Genomic DNA, 20,602 nt, shown 5'->3' with positions numbered 1-20,602 from the left:
TTTTCCTAAAATCTCTCAAAGGTTCACAAAGCCAAAACAAGCAGTGTCTGGCTTTAGCATGTCCTGTACCTCTGACTGAGCAGCCCTAAGCCTGGCACTAGTAACAGCTGGCCTCGGTTTGCAGCTAGCCCTCTTGAGGCATCTCTAAGATCAGCATGGGTGGCAGCCATCTGTGGATTGCTTTGTGGCTCATGACAGGTGGCCCTGGGAAAGGCACAGGCTGTGGCTGAACTTGGCCTGCAGCAGGTCCACTCCAAGGAGGCCCCAGAGCTGGCACACCCAGTGGTCAGTTTTGGACTGATTCAGAGCACCACCCAGCCACCTCCAAGGACAACACACCCAAAGGGTGCACTGTGCAGACATCAGGGCCCTGCTAAAGCAAATCCTGCTCCATGGAATCAGCCCCTGTACAACAGCTCCTCCACTGTAGTCACAGCAAGTCTTCAGAAACATTGAGCCCAAGGCTCAATCCTCCTCATTGATATGCAAATAACAACGAAGGCTCAACTACAACAGGAGGGTATACACAACCCATACAAGGGACACATCTGAGTACCTGGCTCTGGTGACCAGGGAGACTGAACCACTAAGCCCCACAGGACACCTACTACATAAGGCCACTCTACTAAGACCAGGAGGCATAGCAGCCCTACCTAATACATAAAAACAAACACAGGGAGGCAGCCATAATGGGAAGACAAAGAAATATGCCCCCAAATAAAAGAATAAAATAAAGTTCCACAAAAAGAATTAACAAAATGAAGACAGGCAATCTGTCAGACGCAGAGTTCATAACACTGGCTATAAGGATGCTCAGTGACCCCAGGGAGAACTTCAACAAAGAGATAGGAAACATAAAAATGGAGATAGAAAATATGAAAACAACCAATCAGAAATAAAGAATACAATCACTGGAATGAAGAATGAACTAGAAGTAGTCACCAGCAGACTAGATGAAGCAAAGGATCAAAACAGTGATTTGGAAGACAAGGTAATATATAACACCCAATCAAAACACTAAAAAGAAAAAAAAATCCAAAAAAATGAGAACAGTTTAAGGGGCCTCTGGGACATCAAGTGTATCAACCTTTACATCATAGAGGTACCAGAAGAAGAAGACAGAGAGCAATGAATTGAAAACCTATTTGAAGATATAATGATGGAAAACTTCCCTAATCTGGCAAAGGAAATAGATATACAAGCTCAGAAAGCACAGAGAGTCCCCAACAAGATGAACCCAAAGAGACCCACACCAAGACACATCATAATTAAAAATGCCAAAAGTTAAAGACAAAGAAAGAATCTTAAAAGCAGCAAGAGAAAAGCAGTTAGTTACCTACAAGGGAGCTCCCATAAGACTATCAGCTAATTTCTCAACTGAAACTTTGCAGGCCAGAAGGGTTTGGCACCAAATATTCAAAGTGATGAAAAGCAAGGACCTACAACCAAGATTACTCTACCCAACAAATATAATTGAAGGGCAGATAAAGAACTCCCCAAACAAGAAAAAGCTAAAGGAGTTAATCACCACCAAACCAGTAATACAATGAATGTTTGAGGGACTTTAAGACAAAAAAAAAAAAAAAAAAAAAAAGATTAAAAATGTGAATAATAAAATGGCAGTAACTATTAACAATTACTTTCAATGTAAATGGATTAAATGCTCCAATCAAAAGACTTAGGGTGGCTGAATGGATAAGAAAATAAGACCCATAAATACACTGCCTATAACAGATTCATTTCAGATCAAAAGACATACACAGACTGAAAGTAAAATGATAGAAAAAGATATTTCATAAAAATGGAAAAAAAAAAAGCTGGGGTAGCAGTACTTATACCAGACAAAATAGACTTTAAAACAAAGGCTATAACAAGAGACAAAGAAGGATCTAGTAATCCCACTTCTGGTATTTATCGATGAAACCCAAAACACTACTTTGAGCGGACATGTGCATCCATATGTTCATTGCAGCATTATCTACAATAGCCATGATATGAAAGCAACCTGGGTGTCCCTAAATGGATGAATGGATAAAGAGAAGGTGGTATATGTATACAGTGGACTATTGCTCAGCCATAATAAAGAATGAAATCTTGCCATCTGCAGCAACATGGATGGACCTGGAGGGTATTGTGCTGAGTGTAGTAAGTGAGACAAAAAAAGACAAATGTCATATAATTTCACTTATAAGTGGAATCTAAAGAATAAAGTAAACAAACAAACAAAATAGAAACAAACTCGTAGATACAGAGAACATTTTGATGGTTGCCAGACGGAAGGTGAGTGGGGGTGGGTGAAAAAGTGGAAGGGATTAAGAAGTACCCATTGGTTGTTACAAAGTAGTTATGAGGACGTAGGTTATAGCATAAGGAATATAGTTAATAATATTCTAATAACTATGTATGGTGTCAAATGGGTACTAGATTTATCAGGGTAATAGATGGAAGGGGTTGGGGGGGCAGAGTAAAAAAGGTGACGAGATTAAGAAATACAAATTGGTAGTTACAAAATAGTCATGGGGATGTAAAGTAAAGCATAGGGAATATAGTCAATAATATGGTAATAACTATGTATAGTGCCAAGGTGGGTACTAGGCTAGTCAGGATCACTTCTTAAATTATATAAATGTCTATCCACTATGCTGTACACCTGAGATTAATATAAAATAATATTGAATATCAACTGTAATTTAAAAATTTAAAAGGATGGGAAAGGAAGGGCAAATAAGAGGTTCAAATTTCCAGTTATAAAACAAGTAAGCCTTGAGGATATAATATACAACCTAAGAAATATAGTGAATAATATAGTGATAGTGGGGTATGGTGTCAGATGGTTCCTGGATTTACCATGGTGATCACTTCTTTAGGTATATAAATGTTTAATAACTACTGTGTACGCCTGAAACTAATATAATATTGTATGCTAGCTATATTTTAATAAAAATCTTTAAAAGAAGGAATACATTGGATGCCAGATCCTAACTCATAACAGACAAAAATGCTCTGAGATGGAAACTGGACTAATCAGATTCTGGCTGTCTTTTGCAAAGTGTGATGCCTAAGAAACTTGGTCTTACTAGGAACCTTGGGTTGATTTCTGATTAGCTGATTACTGAAGTCAGCAGCAAAGTGAAAATAATGTAGTGGTTCACAGTGGGGTAAAAACAAAAAAGCAAATCTTAAAAGTTCTCACCAGACACACACAAAAAAATGTTAATGAAGTGAGGTGATAGATTTAACTAACCTTATTGTGGTAATCATTTTGTAACATATACATATATAAAATCATTGTGTTGTACACCTTAAACTTACACAATGTTATAGGTCAATTATATCTCAATAAAGCTGAAAAAAATGAAACAAAAACAAAACGTCCATGTCTTTCACCATCTTTTTTGTTTCCTTTTGCTTTCATTATAAATATTTATCTTCAAACTACAATGTCTTTGAAGAAATCTTTTAAGTGACTGTTTAAGTTGAACTTGTCTAACAGGATATATACAGAGGGTGCCATAAAAATGTATACACATTTTAAGAACGGGGGAAAATGTATTAAAATTACATTTTTAATACTGATGGTAACTACTTTGAGCAGCTCTTATAATTGCAGAAGTCATACGTGACTTATATTCATCTTTTGTTATCAGTATATATCGAGTATTACAATTTTAATACAGTTTTTTTTTCCTTTTTTAAAATGTAAACACATTTTTTGGCTATATATATATATATATATATATATATATATATAGATTACACTTAGTGAGTATTTATTAATAGATTTAAATAATATGCTGTAGGGCTTAGGCATTTTTCTGTGCTAAGAGAAAACATGTTTCAGGTCCTTAGAAAGACTTTAGAAATTGAACGTGTTGTGAGAAACTGCAAAAGCTGCTAAGAAGTGGTCCTGGATCACTGCACAAATGCTCCACCCTTGGGACTATAAATAACTGTGAATAGGCAGATACATAGAACTGAATAGTTGCCACCTAAAGTAGAATGGATCCTGACAGAAGAGGATTATTGCGGAAAATTGGTCAAAAATAAGAGAAAACAAATATATATTCACCTTCTTAGTGCCCCTAATATTGGTTTTTACTTATGGCTCCCGATTATTTCTTTTTAATTAAAGAGTTGATTCTGTAGTAGCAAGGGGTCCCATGGTGGAATTAAGTGGTGCCCCCACAGAGTATTTCTTATGTCCAAGCATACCTGGAGAGCCAGCAGGAAGACCATATGAGAGAACCTCTATACAAAATGCTGGTGGTCAGGATATTTATGAGTTTGCTTTGGTACTAATAGCCTCCAGTGTAAAACTGAACTGTAACAAATTTACCCTGAACCTTTAGACAGGCTTCAAAATGAGGAAGGCATTCAGTCCAATGAAGGAAGAAATCTAAGTTCCCAAGCTTGGTATGAACACAAGACCAGAGTTAGAGATGAGAATGGGGTACAGAATTCTAGTTGTTCACCAAACTTTGCTGTCTTTCTTTTAAAATAAATTTTATTTTTTAAATAAATAGGTTTTATAAGTTATTTTTGCCATCCCTTATTCCACAGTAATAGACCTTAAAAGCTGGCCACTTCCCTAGAGACTACATTTCCTTGCCTGCCATGCCATATAAGTAAATTATCATCAATGGAATGTAAGAGGAAGTGATTGCAATTTCTGCCTCAATTCTTATAAGAAAAGTTTCTTTAGACGTGTACTCTTTCCCTCTCCTGCAAGCTAGATAATGGATGTGCCTATGCCATGCTTCAATCATGATGTCAAGGACTGGGCCCTAGGAGACAGCAGAGCAACAAGATGGAAGGAGCTTGGGTCCCTGAATGACCTCATGGAGCAGAATGACCCCACCAACTTGGAATACTCACTGCAGGACTATTACATAAGCATGAAACTATTTTCCTTAAACACCCTATTTTGATCCACTTTGTTAAGTAGCTTAGCCAGTACTCTAATTGATACCGAGGGAAAACTGAATACATTATAGAATGGTTTTTGTAAACTATTACTCTCTTGAATCCCCCAAACTGGTGTAGCCTGGGGAAATTTTAGCTGCTTATATGTGGTCAGAGAGGCAGTGTAGTACAGCAGAAAGAGATCTGGAGTCAAATAGACTTTGGCTGAAGTCCCCACTTGACCTCTAAAAACTACAACTGTGATCAAGTTACTTAAACTGGACCTACATGTTTCTGGAGAAAAAAAAAAAGAAGGATACAGACTAAGAAAGGTTATGGGGGAGAGTCTTTTCCAAGATGTGACCACTGCCTGATCCACGAGAGGGACCCAAAAGAAGGAGATTGCTTCCCCCAACTTCCCTTTGGAAACTGTCTAATCCTAATTGATGTTTGTTCTGAAATAAACCAGTACTCCTCCCTTGCCTTCTGTGCTGATACCTGGAACAGGCCATTGTCCTTACCTGGTCAAATATGTAATCTTCTATATCTGGTAACATTCACGTAATAGAACCTGTGACTATCTCCACCCTCTTTATACTGTTTAATTCTTTGCCACCTGAAAGCAGTATGGGGATCCATTTGTCTTGCACCTGCTGAAGACACACCTCTTATGTAAGTTTCCCTTAATAAACTCTATCACTTACCAGACTGTAGTGGCCAGACTCTTTCTTCAGTCTTTCCCTGCCTTCTGCTTATGGAGGTAGATTTTCAGTCTCAGGGCCTTCCTCTGGGTCTGTGGGTACAAAGAGAGGTGGGTAAGAGAATGTTCTCTATAAAACAAATAACCAAAGGATGTATACTCCCTGTTCAGGTACATGATGTCCAGACATTCATGGGTCCCATATTTATGTGCTCTTACAATTTTACTGAGATGCAGGGCTAAAATCACATTCCACAAACATTTACAATGAGATTGTTCTATCTATCTCTAAGTTACAAGAGATACAAAGATAAAAATGGCAAGGTCTCTGCTCTATGAAGGTTCACAATTTAATGAGGGTAACAGAAACACATATAAAAATCTCCCATACAGGCAGACTCTGAAAAGTGCTATAATATCAAACAAGCTAGGATGTGGGCTAAGCTACCATAACAAAGAGGACCAAAACAGAGTGGTCTAAAGAAGAGAGTTTATTTTATTATCATGTATTGTTTGATATGGAGATGTGGGGAGAGGAGAAATTGCCTAGTTTAAGTAATATCATCAAAGTGGTGAAATCTGTCCCCTTGGCCCCAATGCTTCTTTTTTTTTCCCCTAAGGTATAACCCCTTTATGACCTCCCAGTATATGCCTTCAATATCCTGATATTTCACTCCCAATGCCAGAATATACTTTCATAACAGTACCGACATACTCATTCATAGCAGGATGTAAATAACCGGTAAGGCTTGATATGGTAACACTTCCAGGGCCTTTAGCCTTTTGATAGATCACAACAGATTTGAAGACAATAGAATGTATTTTGTCATGTAATTTTGAGTATCATTAAGCAGTATTTGGGCAGAGATGGATCTGTGAACCTCAAAATAAACCATCTATTCTTAAAAAACCGCTAGAACAGAATGTTGACTGTCAACTGTGTTGGCGAATGAACAATAAAGGGTTTGGGTTGGGAAAATTCTATGGAAGAATTTTTAAAACCTCTAATCTCAAGGGTAGACTTTCTGTCTACCCCCAACCACTTTCATACACAGACATTGGGGAGGAACTGACGACATACTTTGAGCACTATCCTACCAGTAGATCTCGAACTATTGAAAAGAATTTATCAATTGAGGCTAATACAACCAGAACAGTAGGCCAGTAGAATTCTAACATGTCTGCACTAAAACAATCATTTTGACAAAATATTTCTCCATGAACTGTAGGTAATTTTTGCCTCGTCTTAAGTCTGACCATTCTTCCCCAGGAAAAGATAGACTTGGAAATACTATTGATCTTTATTGAATTACTGTGCCCTTAGGAGTTAGTTTGATTTTCAAAGGAGAAAAACCAAATACAGTTCTAGTCATCCTCTTAACAATTTACTGTCTATGGCTTATTGTGATTATCTTTAATAGTATGATCATTTTAATTTTATCTCTCAAGCCATTGTCCTCCAATTACTTCTTAAATAGCAGTCTCATCAAATTCTAAGATGAGGTCGCTTATTCATCAGGTAAAAGTACTCATGAATTCTAAATTATTACATTCTCCCCATGACATGTTAATGTGAAATGACTAGTTTAGTATTTGACCCCAAATACCATTGAAGAACTGTTTTGTTAATATGCCCTCTTTCTATAGTTTATTACAAAATATTTTGAATAATCCAAATTTGTCTTATAACTCACATTTGAATTCCTATTTTAAAATCCTCTAGCTCTTACAAGTCATACCCAAACTAGCAGTCTGCTTTTCAATATCTATAATAGCATAACATTGTTTTCCACAAGTCATACCACAAGTCATTGTTTGTGCTATAGAGGTTGACTCAGAACATTTTCAAATGCTTTAGCTTTGTATTTCTCAAAAAAACAAAAACAAAACAACAACAAAAAAAAACCTTCTTTACCTCATACCCAAATCAAAGGTCATTTGTATGCAAAAATTGCATAAATTTCATCTGTAATATTAACTCATGACAACTCAGTAAAAGTTCTTTAATACTATTTTTTAATCCAATTTTGTGGTGTCTTTATAACATCGACAAACTAATTAGTAAACAACCTCACATTTTCAATCATTTTACTTTGAAACATACTATTTTTATTCACCACAATAAAATATTGACCAAGAAAAAGCTTTCAGAAGAAGTGCAGAAATAAAATTGGTGTTCTAATTATAAAACAAAAATATTTTAAGCTTGATTTTAATTAAAAGGGGAAAAGCAGTTTTAAGTAGTTTGCTATAATTAGCCAATTTATATTAATATAACTTCCTTGCTCCCTTCATATGCAAAATAGATTTTGAAAAAGAAAATGTTCTAGCAAATCTTAAAGAATAAAAGCATATTGCTTTGTTTGACCATTTAAGACCGATGATCATTTAAAAAATTCAACAATGCTTAGACACATTTAACAATTTGTCTTAATTCTTTGTAGTCTGTGTTATGAACACACAGAGCGAGATTTTTTTTAACGCTTTTTTAAATGATTATTTTATAGTTTCACTAGAAATAAAAGTGTAAGTTTCTATTTCTACCACAAGGCGTCAGTCAGTCCATGGTAATTTAACCTCCAAAGGGTTTTTAACATTACCCCATGGAAAGTTAATGACTACAAAAAAAACATGCTAAAACATGAACAGTCCCAGGAGCCCTAGCTATGAATAAAGGACAATCACGGGAAATGAGGTTGAGCGTTTATTTTCCTTTGCTTTTTCTAATAAGACTGTTTCTAAGAATGTTGTACACCAAATCCCCAGATGTTGCAACTCAGGTCTCCAACACCCTGAGACTGGTTCCAACTCAGAGGAGTAAATTCTCTGTTCACATTGTCTCTTTATCCACACCCCTCATATTTTAAAAACAACCTAAAACAACCTAAAACGTTTAGTGACAGAAACTTTGGTTTAGGTGGGAGTGCTTGATTAAGTTAGGATATGGGCAGTTGGCTTTAATATCTGAGGCAAGGAAGGGAAGGAGTAAACGTGGGTTTTAAGAGCTTATTCAGCTAGGGGATAGATAATGTTTGTGTGGTTTAGGGTATAAGGTTTGGACAATTTATGGGGGAAGTCACTCTCAGAGACTCAGATTCGGATTCCTCAGCTGTAAATAACAGCCGCTTTACAAGTTGCTGTGAAGTTTAAAATGAACTAGTTAAGCTTTAAAATAGTCCATCTCAAAGTGTGATCTAAGAGTGTTTCAGCATCACTTGGGAACTTGTTGGAAACGGGGAATCTCAGGCTCCATTCCAGATCTACTGAACTGGAAACTGAGGATGGCCCAAATCGGTGTTTTAATAAGCCCTACAGGTGATACACGTTAAAGTTTGAGAACCACTGCTCTGAAGAATTGCACAAATGTTCATTACTTACGAGATTAAAGAAAGGCGAGGAGTGGGGGGTAGGGAGCGTAGCCGACCTCAGGCGGAGGACATGCCTATTGGGGGCGGGGGGAAAACGGGAGCCGCCAGTTGCAATATAGGGGAAATCCTCAATTCGGGGACTGGAACCTGCGAGGACAGCCCATCCGAGGCAGGAGCGGTGCAGATGCCACGCACCCACAGGTGGCGCTAAACCAGCAATTGACAAGGAGGCGGAGTCTGCAGCGGGAATGCAGGCTCCGCGCTCCCTAGGCTCGGGCGCCGCGTGGAGTTGGCACTTTCAGGCAACTGCTGCGGTCGCGACTTACAGTCAGGTCACGCCGGGAAACAGGTGAGTCCCTTAAATTGTTCCTGCTCGCCGCTTGCTCCCCGCCTCCGGGTGTTCCTGCGAGTCCGGCGCCGGCTCCCAGCCTCGGGTGGGCTGTAGTGGGCTGCGAGCCGGCGCGGGACCCGGGCGAGCGCCGCTCAATAAGCCCCTTCTGCGCGACTCCGGGGAGCGCTGCCTCGCAGCCCTGCCCTCCGCAGAGCACAGCGCTCCGTTGTGGCCGAGCCAGGGGCTGGGAGCCAGAGACTCACAAGGAAGGCTTTTCGCTGGGGGCTCAGGGGATATGATGGGTTATTAAGTTTGTCCTTAGATTGGGTTCTGATGGCAAGTGTGCCAACTTGGCAAAATCCCCGCGAGTTTGCCTCGCATTGATGAATGACTGGTACATAGTACTTAAAATCATGCAACTTGTCTTCAGGTTTCCTAGTAACAGGAAGTTTTCATTTTAAGCCAGTGGAACATTAGTCCTACTCTTTCAGGATCTGGGTTGGGGTTTAAATTACCTCCAAATAGTCAACCAAGGCTTTATTATTTGTATGTATCATGGGTCAGATCCGTTGGAAGGGGTTTGTAGACTTAAAATTTAGAACACCTCCAAATTTCTTACTCTGTTCTTTTTGTAAAAAAATATTTCTCTGAACATCCTGACACATAATAAAAGGTCATTCATTTAGCACAGAATATTAAGCACAGGGAAGAAGCAATGCTTAAAAGAACAGCCCAGTGAAGAAAAACATCTCCCCTTCACATAGTTAAATGTGGTAACGCAAGTGTGCACTTGAAACTATGGAAGATTTGGATATGCACTGCAATCCACAGTGTATCCCAGTCACTGAGTTCCTTCATTTTCTAAACTCTTCAACATAAACATGAGTCAGTTGGTCTGTGTCAATATTTAGCAGGAACATCAGGTCAGCAGTCCTGGTACAACAAAATGTAACAGTCACATCAGAAATATGCTTTGCTTTTTAATGGGGGTGAAAGAGAACTCTGGGTGAAATTTTGGAGTTCCTAATATCTAAACACAGTGCTGTTGCCTGTATTTTTTTTTCATGAGAAGATTTTACTGTAGAATTTAAATTATATATTTGGTTCATGTCTGATGGAAACCAACATATTTTATTTGACTGACATTTTATTTTCTTGGTTTCTGGGCACAAAGTTGACTGCGGGCCACACGATCAACAAGCTCTCTCACTGCCTGGGTTTTCCTTCCTGACCATGCAGACAAATGGCCGGATACCTCTCCAGGCCCACTCTGGCTTTTCACCCCGATTCTGTACGAAGTGGCCCTCAATCAGCAAACACTGCCAACTTGCTAGATGCCCCAGGTCTTTTAGACCAGGTCTAAAAGAAAGCCTTCACCCTTCCCATGCTACATCTGTCTATGAAACTTTGTCTTCTTTTAGGATTGCACGACTGTGCAGTTAGTTGTTCAAATGTGTGCCTTCTCTCCTAGACTTTGAGGTGTTTGAGAGCAGAGGCTCCTTCTCATTTAACTTTGTATCCCCACTGCCCTGGCATTGTTGTTCACAATACAGTTAGTGAGGTAACATTGAGTAAGTATAGATTTGAGTGTTAACATCCCTGAAATCTTGCAATTCACAGAGTTAAAACATCTGCCAAATAGTGTGAATTATTTCTTGTTTGACTACAGTCGATAAAACTTCTATTCCTAGACACATGTTCACCCCCAAAACTACCCTATAATGTTGGGTAAATCACCAAATGATTTGGAATACTTCTTAAGGAAAAATATCGCAAGTTCCTCCAGCGCAGGTCCAAAGTCTCATTTCTCTTTTTCTGCTCAGTATCTATCATAGAGTTGACTTCATAAATACTTGATATGCTTTACTCAGAATCTTTCAAATGCCAGTGATATAAACCCAACTCAAACTAACTTAAGTGAAAAAGGGACTGTATTGGCTTGTGTAATTGAGAATGTCAGGATCTGGTGTCAGGGAATCTAAATACTTAAAATATGCCACCCTGACTCTTCCATGTCTTTCCCTGTTTCTTGCTTGTGCTTCTGTGTGTAGGCTTTCTTCTGTTCTATTGAAGACATCTTCTTCCTTATAGCATATAGAAGAAAGCATGGCAGGCTTCTGTTATCCCACTTAAAATGTTCAAAATGTGTCCTCTTTATCTTCCATTTCCATATATGAATATCAGAGAAGAACTCTAATTGGGTCAACGAGGGTTGTATGCCATCTCTAAGCCAATCAATGTGACAGAGGAAATAGAGAACTGTGATTAGCCAAGACTGAGTCATATGCCCACTTCTATGACCAAAGGAGGGTATTTTTCCAAATGGGGGAAATGTTTTATAACATAAAAAAGTGGGGAAAGAATGTGTGCATACAAAAACAACAAATATCCCCAGCATGAATATGTGAAATTTAGAAATAGAGAATATATGGAAAATGTTCTCAGAGCATTTCCACAAAAGCAAATATTAACATTATATAAAGATGGCTCTTCTTTATTCCTTTGTGAAGATCAAACCTTTAAAAGTTAGAGAATGTTTTAAATATTTTAAACTACTCCTGGAAACAACTTTCCACTTAATGAAGTATTACAGGTGCTCTAAAATTCAGAAATACTTGGCATGTTTTCTCTCAATCAAATTGTTGTATGCCTAATCGGCTTTTCTCATTGAATTTCATCAAATTGGTGATAATAGTCCTCTGGAAATAAATGTAGAACTAATAAAAACAATGAATAATATTGTGATATTATATGTTTCCCTTCCCTAAAAAAATGTTATACAAGCCTGAATAAGGATCTGTGAAGGGTGTTAAGGAAAACATTCCTTTACTGGGTAGGAAGTTTGACAAAATTGATTTCCACAGAGTTAACCTGGAAAATGGGCATGTCAGTGATTGAACACAACTCCATAACCCCACTGGAAATATAATAACAATTCATGTCTTACCAATAAAAACCAGCCTGTTACTCTGAGAGGAAAATGACACTCTAAAAATACCACCTTTCATTTGTGCCCTATCATGGTTCATCTTACCTAGAGTGTCTATTCTGTGCATTGTCTAAAACTCAGAATATATTTGCCCATAAAATCATTAATTATTATTTCAAATTCTAATGTCAACCTCAAAAGTCTATTAAGCACAACTTCCTGAGTTATAATCTTGTATCCACTAACTTGCAACTTCCACTGATAACATTATTACTCTTAGAAAAATACATTCCTAATTATATTTACCTTTGAGGGGAGTTGGCTTTCCTCTAAATGAGCACCTGGAGCTAACTTCCTCTAAAATAAAAGGCAACGTCCAGCCCTTTGAGTTCCATATAGACACCTAGGTCATACATTGTACCAATAGTTGGACAAAGAAAAGCTGTTATTATTGACACAAGGGCCCTCCTTTGAGATTCCTGCAGATTATAAAGTGAGGTTAAATGTGTAAGTAAGTCACTATTTGTATTTTAATTGTACTTTATCTGCCAGTCTAGTCCTTATATGAGTAAATTTTTCATCTTGCCCTGTCAAACCTTGTTTATATCATAAATAGCATAGACGTGAAGATAATCATTTTTATTTTCATAGGTGGCTGAAGCCATACTTTTTATAGAGTTAATGGAAAGTAGACTAAACATCACAAACCAAGAAGAACTTTGGAAAATGAAGCCTAGCAGAAATCTAGAAGAAGATGATTGTTTGGTAAAATAATAATTAATTAAAACCTATAAACATAATTTAAATGCTGTTCTATATCTCCTAGTGTTGTAAAAGTGATTTTTGCCCTGACCTGTTGAAATTGTCACTCTGATTCCTGTCACTGATACTGTGATGGGTGAAAGGCAAAGTCATAAGGAGAGACATTGTACCTTGACTGAATGTCACAGACTTAGCTGAATAGCCTTGAACTAAGTCCTTGGAAATCCTGGTTCTTGATTTGTCTATAAAGTGAGAGAGTTGGACCTGATCATCTCCAAAGCCCTTCCCATTCTATCTAACTTTCTATGGGTCTGTTTTAAGAATCATCAATTCCTATGTAACAGCAGTTTTATAAGCATCCATTTTTTTTTAATAGGCACCATGACAGCTAACCAAGAGATCATCAAGTTAATTGATGATTCACTGCTTAAGTGAACAAATTCAATTTTGGAATAATAATCACTGGTCCCATTTTTGCCCCACCTCAAGATTAAAAGTGTCTCACTACATTATTTAACTGAAAAAGTGATGGAAATTTTTGGTTTCAAACTATTTTCACCTTTCTAAATGATCTCAACTGCAAATGTAACAGAAATTATTTATTGTTTCTTAATAAGAACAATAATTAAGGAATTACAGGTACATACTCTATAAAATAGGTATGCATGAAATAAAATAATTTTTATTTTTTAAGTGAACTGTTTTACTTGCTGTTACATGATTGTTTACCCTTAACCAGAAAATTGACCTCAGTTGATTGTAGATTGTTTTAATACGAAGAGATGACTGACACTGTATCACGCTCTACTCCCTTCCAAATGGAATAATTGGGAAAAGCATTGGATGTAACAGTGATCTATTACTAAAAGTAAAAGTCAAATGATAAAAGATCATTTTTAAACACCAAAAATTATAGAGAACTATGTGAAGTAAGGTTACTCTGCATAAAATGAGGACATGAACAGGACAATCACCAACATGTCCAGCATTAAAATGTTATGATTCTACATATAGAGCTATAAGAAATACATATTCGATGAGAAATTAAATTTATTCGTGAAGTAACACAATATGAAACATTATGATATAATTTCTTATTTTGGGTTTTTTTGTTTTTTGTTTTTTAATTTTGCTCATATGTCATTCAGCTGGAGAAATGACAAAATATTCCATCCAACCTTCTTTTCAATTGTTGACGACTACCTAGAATTGCAAGTGGGTAAAGAAGTATAACTTTCTCAGGAAATAGATCATCCCTATAGGATTTAGCTACTTATATAGCCTTTGTACTTCTATTGGACTGGCCATCAGTACTTACACAAATGAGATATTTTAGAAACATAAAATCAAAGTACAAGACGACATGACAGAAATTACATATTTTTATCTAATAGTAACAACTATATTATTCCTGATCCTTTGCACTTAATGAAGAGTTCACTCTTTACTTCTTTGCAGAGTGTTACCAAGTAGCCAATAAAAATATTGAAAAACAAACACAATTGTTAAAATTTACATGTTTTACTATTTTTACCAGACTACTGGAATTTTTTAAGTTTTTCAGTTTTAGTTTCCCAGTTGCATTATTTCCTCCTTTTATGCCTTCAAGAGAGAAGGATAATGGCCTGAGCTTTAGTGGAGGAGCTGAAGACTGTGTTTCTTTTGTCTTAAATAAAAATAAATGACAGAAATGAATGGACAACCACAGCGTAACTCAGTGCACCTTTCATTAGTGCTACATAGACATGCCATCTCTTCAGCTAACCCGTACCCAAAAGCAAGGTTCTGACTGTCCTTTTTTACTGATAAGCACAATGAGCAACAAGTACTTAATTAAGGAAATCTCATTGTTTTCATTTTAAGGTGTTTATTTTCTTTCCTTTGTAGAATAAGGACTCAGGAGAGACCAGCATGTTGAAAAGACCTGGGCTTTTACATTCGCACCAAGCAACCTATTCTGATCAATTCGATTGCCCCCAAGAGCTTCAGCACCAACAGGAACTCTTTCCAAAGTGGCGCTTGCCAATTAAAATTGCCGCTGTCGTATCATCTCTGACTTTTCTTTACACTTTTCTGAGGGAAGTAATTCACCCTTTTGTAACTTCCCATCAACAGTATTTTTATAGAATTCCAATCTTGGTCATCAACAAAGTCTTGCCAATGGTTTCCATCACTCTTTTGGCACTGGTTTATTTGCCAGGTGTGATAGCAGCGATTATACAGCTTCGAAATGGAACCAAGTATAAGAAATTTCCACATTGGTTGGATAGGTGGATGTTAACAAGGAAGCAATTTGGGCTTCTCAGTTTCTTTTTTGCTGTACTGCATGCAATTTATAGTTTATCCTATCCAATGAGGAGATCCTACAGATACAAGTTGCTAAACTGGGCATATCAACAGGTAGGACTGACAATATCACTAAACTCAAAAAATCACCTGTCACATTAACTCTTTGTCATTTTAATATCAATATCCCAAACCCCTGTGGAAACCCTGTGTTGAGAAAGTAATCTTCATTTTAAAAAAAATTTTATTATTACTCTTCATTGGGGCTTCGTTGTGTGGTTTTACATTGAGGAATTTAAGGTGAAAACAGTAAACTACAGCTTTAATAACTTAAGTATTTTGTTCATGGATGATAGAGCCATGTATCAATTTTTGACCACCCTCACAAGATTACTTTTTAACGTTAATTTTTCTTATTTTCTGCATATTTACCATATGTGCATGCACATTACAATTCTAACCATCAAATAAGTATTATATAAATAAAACAGATTATATCAATGTTACATTCAAGGAAAACAATTAATAGCTCCCATGTTATTTCTCTAGAGGAGTGCAGAAACAAAGTCATACTTTGGTGGAGGCCCTTAGTTACCAGGCCCTTCATAGTAGCCAGAGTGAATGCAGAAGGAGGTTCATATGCAGGAAACAAGTTGTTCTTCATGTTGTTTTCTTTCCTCTTTTCACCCACTGGTAGGTCCAACAGAATAGAGAAGATGCCTGGATTGAGCATGATGTTTGGAGAATGGAAATTTACGTGTCTCTGGGAATTGTCGCACTTGCAATACTGGCTCTGTTGGCTGTGACATCTATTCCATCTGTGAGCGACTCTTTGACATGGAGAGAATTTAATTATATTCAGGTAAATGACATATAAAATAACTCTGTTCCCTCAGGTAAATCTTTTTGTGCTTATAATATCATCAAATATATTGACTATACCTATAAAAATTGACAAATGGTTTTCCAATAGCAAAGACTGTATACTTGTTCCAATTAATAATGTGCTCTCCCATCAGTTTTCCTATTGCTACTAAATAAAAGTGTTTTCTAGATATAAATAAACGGCATTGCTCAAAAATATTATTTCTAACATTTGAGACTTGTTAGACAATTTGCTGTCCATCTAATAACCATAAATGTGATATTTTAGAAATTCAATATTCATGGTTTGTTAGTGCCCAAAAAATAAAAATATGTTTGCCCCTATTTTATTCATGTCTTAAATTACACAGCTTTTTACTATCCATAGAAAAAAATCATCTCTTCTTGAAATATGGTATTTTATCCTCCAAAGGCATTCTAATACCTAATTTTAAAGGCTCCTTTTTTCAAGTTACATTTTGTGTAGCTTACTCACTTGAAGTTTCTCAATATTCTTGGAATTCAAAACTAGTCAGATTTACTGAGGTTAATCTGTTAGTGGTAGATTACATCCTAAAGAGCTATGTACCAGAATTCCTAAGGGTATCTATGTTGGACAAGATTCAAGGCACTAAATTTGATTAAGTCATAAACACTGCCAAGATTTTTTAAATTACATAGCTTTCGCCTTTATCAGAATAAAAACTAAAGCTATAGAAATTCTCACAAAATCAGACATTTCCCACTATCCTTTGTACATGTTCATACATATACTCCTACAGACACTTGATCCGGGTATCTGATTAGGCTGAAAAGTATGTCTCCATCTGAATTATTCTATTGTGGCTTAGAGACGGTGCCGTATTTGCCAAGTGCAGTATTTGCTGATTTTTTAAGTTAAGCCTGATAGCCATTGGAGTTTTCTGTTCCTCATTAAATAACTTTCTTCTTATATTGCTCTGCCTGTTACACATATCCTGAACACCACTTTCCAGATTTAAGTAGGAATTCAAGCACTGCGTCTTGGCAACTGAGCCCTTTCCACTATGTGCATAACACCTAGCCCATAATAAGTATACAGTACATATTTGGTAAAATTACTCTTCAACCAGTCACATGTATTTTTCAGTTAATAACCTAGACATTTTTCATTTACCATCCAAGAATTAATGTACCTTGGAGATTTATATCTGAAAACATTAATTTAACTATTTGATTATGTTCATTGGGGCTTAAGAGTACTTACTGCTGAGTTTTTGTGAGTTGGAATTGTTCTGGCAGGCTAATGACCATTTCCAGTAAAGTGAATAGAAGTCAGAAGTTATCCAGAAGAGCTATTGTCAGGATGCCATGAAATTACTCAGATGAACAATTGTTTTTAAGCATCTTTAGCTGGATAATGCCACATATCCCAATGCAAGCTGAAATTTTTCTTCACATCTTCATATCTCTGTGTTTAGTTCAAACATTAAAATAATTGTTGGTATTTTTCTACTTTATCAGAAGGTTTGTTTTTTAACATAGGCCAAGCTCATTCACTTTAATATTCGTACACTAAAATCAGAGTCAATCACTTTAATTGCCATCACAATTAATAAAGATCACTGAAGTTGAATTGATTTTTACACTAATTTTCAGTCAACCTGCAAATATTTATTGAGCACCTAAAATGCGCAAATCATTGTGTTCATTCTGTAGGGATCCTATGATAAATGAGACTGAGTCCCTTATTTTTAGATGTCTCTTGATAGGCAGAATTAAGGCAAATGCACAAGAGACAAAGCACCATAAAATAAATGTCATAGAGAAATGAACAGTCTGGAGAAAGCTACTGATTAGCCGAGACTGAAAGGAGAATGGTTGTGAATTTTCTCAACTTAAATAGCCTGGAGACAAAGGCATTAACCAAAAGTAGGGGCAAGCGGGACATATATAAAAAGAATGGAAAGACATGAGTGGACATAGTTGAAAAATGTAATAGGAAAGCAATTAGAGATGAATGAAAAAATTTCCAAGGAACAGAACAGATCCAAATGAGGTAGGAGGGAATAAACTCATATTGAACCAATCTTCACCAAAATATTTGTTTTTTTCTTTTGCAGAGCAAGCTAGGAATTGTTACCCTTCTACTGGGCACAATACATGCATTGATTTTTGCCTGGAATAAGTGGGTAGACATAAAACAATTTGTATGGTATACACCTCCAACTTTTATGATAGCTGTTTTCCTTCCAACTGTTGTCCTGATAAGTAAAGCCATACTATTCCTGCCATGCTTGAGGAAGAAGATACTGAAGATTAGACATGGTTGGGAAGATGTCACCAAAATTAATAAAACTGAGATATCTTCCCAGTTGTAGAATTACTGTTTACAATGCTTTTGTTCAGTTTTGATATAATTTTATGATAAACATTTCAAATTTGTACTTGTTTAATAAAATGATCACTGAGCATCTTAATGTATGTCTTTGTTTCTGAATGATGAGTTTGAAATATGTGTATTTCCTTGCAGATTTTATTCAAAGCAAGAAACAAAATAATCTTTAGCACATTCTCTCTGTTCAGTAAAGCTGAATAATCACATCTGATTTGTCAGACAACATAGCATTATAAATAATAAACGGCCCTGAAATACCAGTACTTGCTCCTCATTAACAGATATCATGAGCCATGAAAAAAATATATGAATCCACCACACGAGTATGTCTGGTGTTTATGATTGTTGTTAAAGAACTTTCATTTTTCTGTAACTGGGTGTTACTCAAGGAACACCTATCTCAAAAAACACAGATTGTGTCTACACAAGTAAAGCAACAGAATAATATCAGATACACATCCATGCAAAATAAAACTCAGGCTTTCCAAGAGCAAAAGTCAATTTACTCATCTTCACCTGAATTATGTACATACAACTCAGTTAAATTTAATATATTGTCAAAAGCAGACCACAAACCAGTTCCCCAAAGAACAAACTATACATCTACTATCAGGACTCTTCTAACCCTACATCAGAGGTTTTTCATAATTAGCAAAACTAGAAACCTTTTATACGGGTAAATCATCTATTATGACTAAAAACAGTAGAGTTAATGCTAATGGTACAAATTAGGAAAAACAATTAGTATATTCATTGAGTGGAGTCCAGTTTTCTTTTTTTCTTTTTGTTATAAAGAATAATTATTCATTATTACATATGGGCCAAGAAGCCTTCTGGAATATAAATTAGAGTTCTGTGCACTATTGGGGTTCAGACATACAAAGTCATGTCTGCAGATAGTGAAGAAAGGAGTTGAAATTAGCACAACTGGAAATAGTAGACTACAGTGACCTTGAGAAATAATTCACTCTAAGACAAAAATGAATCTAGGGCTCTAGAACTGCAAACCAGATGCAGCAAGGGGACTGACTATGGGACTACTTAACTAAGCATCACACATTTACCATGATCAACCAGCTCTAATATGCAGCAGTCAAATACCTGCATTGAAACCTGGCAGAGAGCCTCTCCAGTACTGAAAGGGAGAGCTCAAGTTTCAACCTTCCTGGTACCAAGCTATCATAGAGGCTGCAGCTTGGGAACAGGGTTCCAGCCTGAAGTGGGAATTCCTTTAAGGAATTCCCAGTGATAAGAGAAAGCAAACTTACAAGGGCCTTAGAAGTAAAGTATAAAACATCTTCATTCGATTTGTAGTGACAGGCTGTTGAAAACAAAACCATTCATTCTTTGTATCCTTTCTGAATTTTGTACAATGCTTGAGGTAATATTTTTATAAGCAGAAGAAAACAAAAGTCTTAAATAGAACAAATATATTCTGGTATAAGCTTGGATTTCCTTTTACTCATTCAACCAACATTTATAGAGTACCTCCTATATACCAGGCCCAGTGCTAGACAAGATATAGCAAGATAAAAATGACCTAGTCCCTACTCACAGTCTCAGGGAAGTCAATTTTCATCAATGGATTCTAGGCTTATTGATATCACTGAAAAGAAAAAAAAAGTTCAGTTTAGAGGAGAAAAATCAGAAAGGTGTGAGGTTGATCCAGAAAGAGAGAAACTATTTGAACTGGGTGTTAAAGTATAAGTAGGAGTCTTTCAGATAGAATGGGAAAACAGGTAGCATAATGAGTATCTTGGAGGTATAAAATGATGGGATGAAATGTGTTGGAAGTACTAAAGTCCTGGAATAGAGAATGAGAAGGAAATACCAGATTGAGTGGGGACACGGGCCAGATAGATTAATAAGATCATTCATTGTATGACATGAAACTAAATTTGGACTTTGTCCTTCAGGGAGTTGGAGAGCCCCTGAAAATACTTTAAACAAGACCTTAACATGATCTGGTTGGCATTTTAAAAAGATCTATCTATAAATTATCCAAGAGATGGATTTGATGGTGGTGGACAAAGGGTAAAAGCAAGTTGGAAGGCTGGAGCAATACCTAAGAAGATAATTGCAA

General features: G+C 36.5%; 1 protein-coding gene across 1 annotated transcript; it reads left to right on the top strand.

The window, feature by feature from the left end:
• The first annotated feature begins 9,218 nt into the window (after window positions 1-9,218).
• STEAP1 (STEAP family member 1) lies at window positions 9,219-18,586 on the top strand. The gene is made up of 5 exons (XM_033088767.1): window positions 9,219-9,319; window positions 12,882-12,995; window positions 14,880-15,392; window positions 15,976-16,140; window positions 18,245-18,586. Exons 2-5 carry the CDS (start codon window positions 12,912-12,914, stop codon window positions 18,500-18,502), a joined length of 1,020 nt encoding a protein of 339 aa, XP_032944658.1. The 5' UTR covers window positions 9,219-9,319; window positions 12,882-12,911; the 3' UTR covers window positions 18,503-18,586.
• The last annotated feature ends 2,016 nt before the right edge of the window (window positions 18,587-20,602 follow it).

This window comes from Rhinolophus ferrumequinum, chromosome 20 (assembly GCF_004115265.2).
Source record: "Rhinolophus ferrumequinum isolate MPI-CBG mRhiFer1 chromosome 20, mRhiFer1_v1.p, whole genome shotgun sequence".
In the NCBI taxonomy this organism is placed as follows: domain Eukaryota; kingdom Metazoa; phylum Chordata; class Mammalia; order Chiroptera; family Rhinolophidae; genus Rhinolophus; species Rhinolophus ferrumequinum.
The sequence above is the reverse complement of the archived record's forward strand: the minus strand, read 5'-3'. Positions and strand labels throughout refer to the sequence as shown.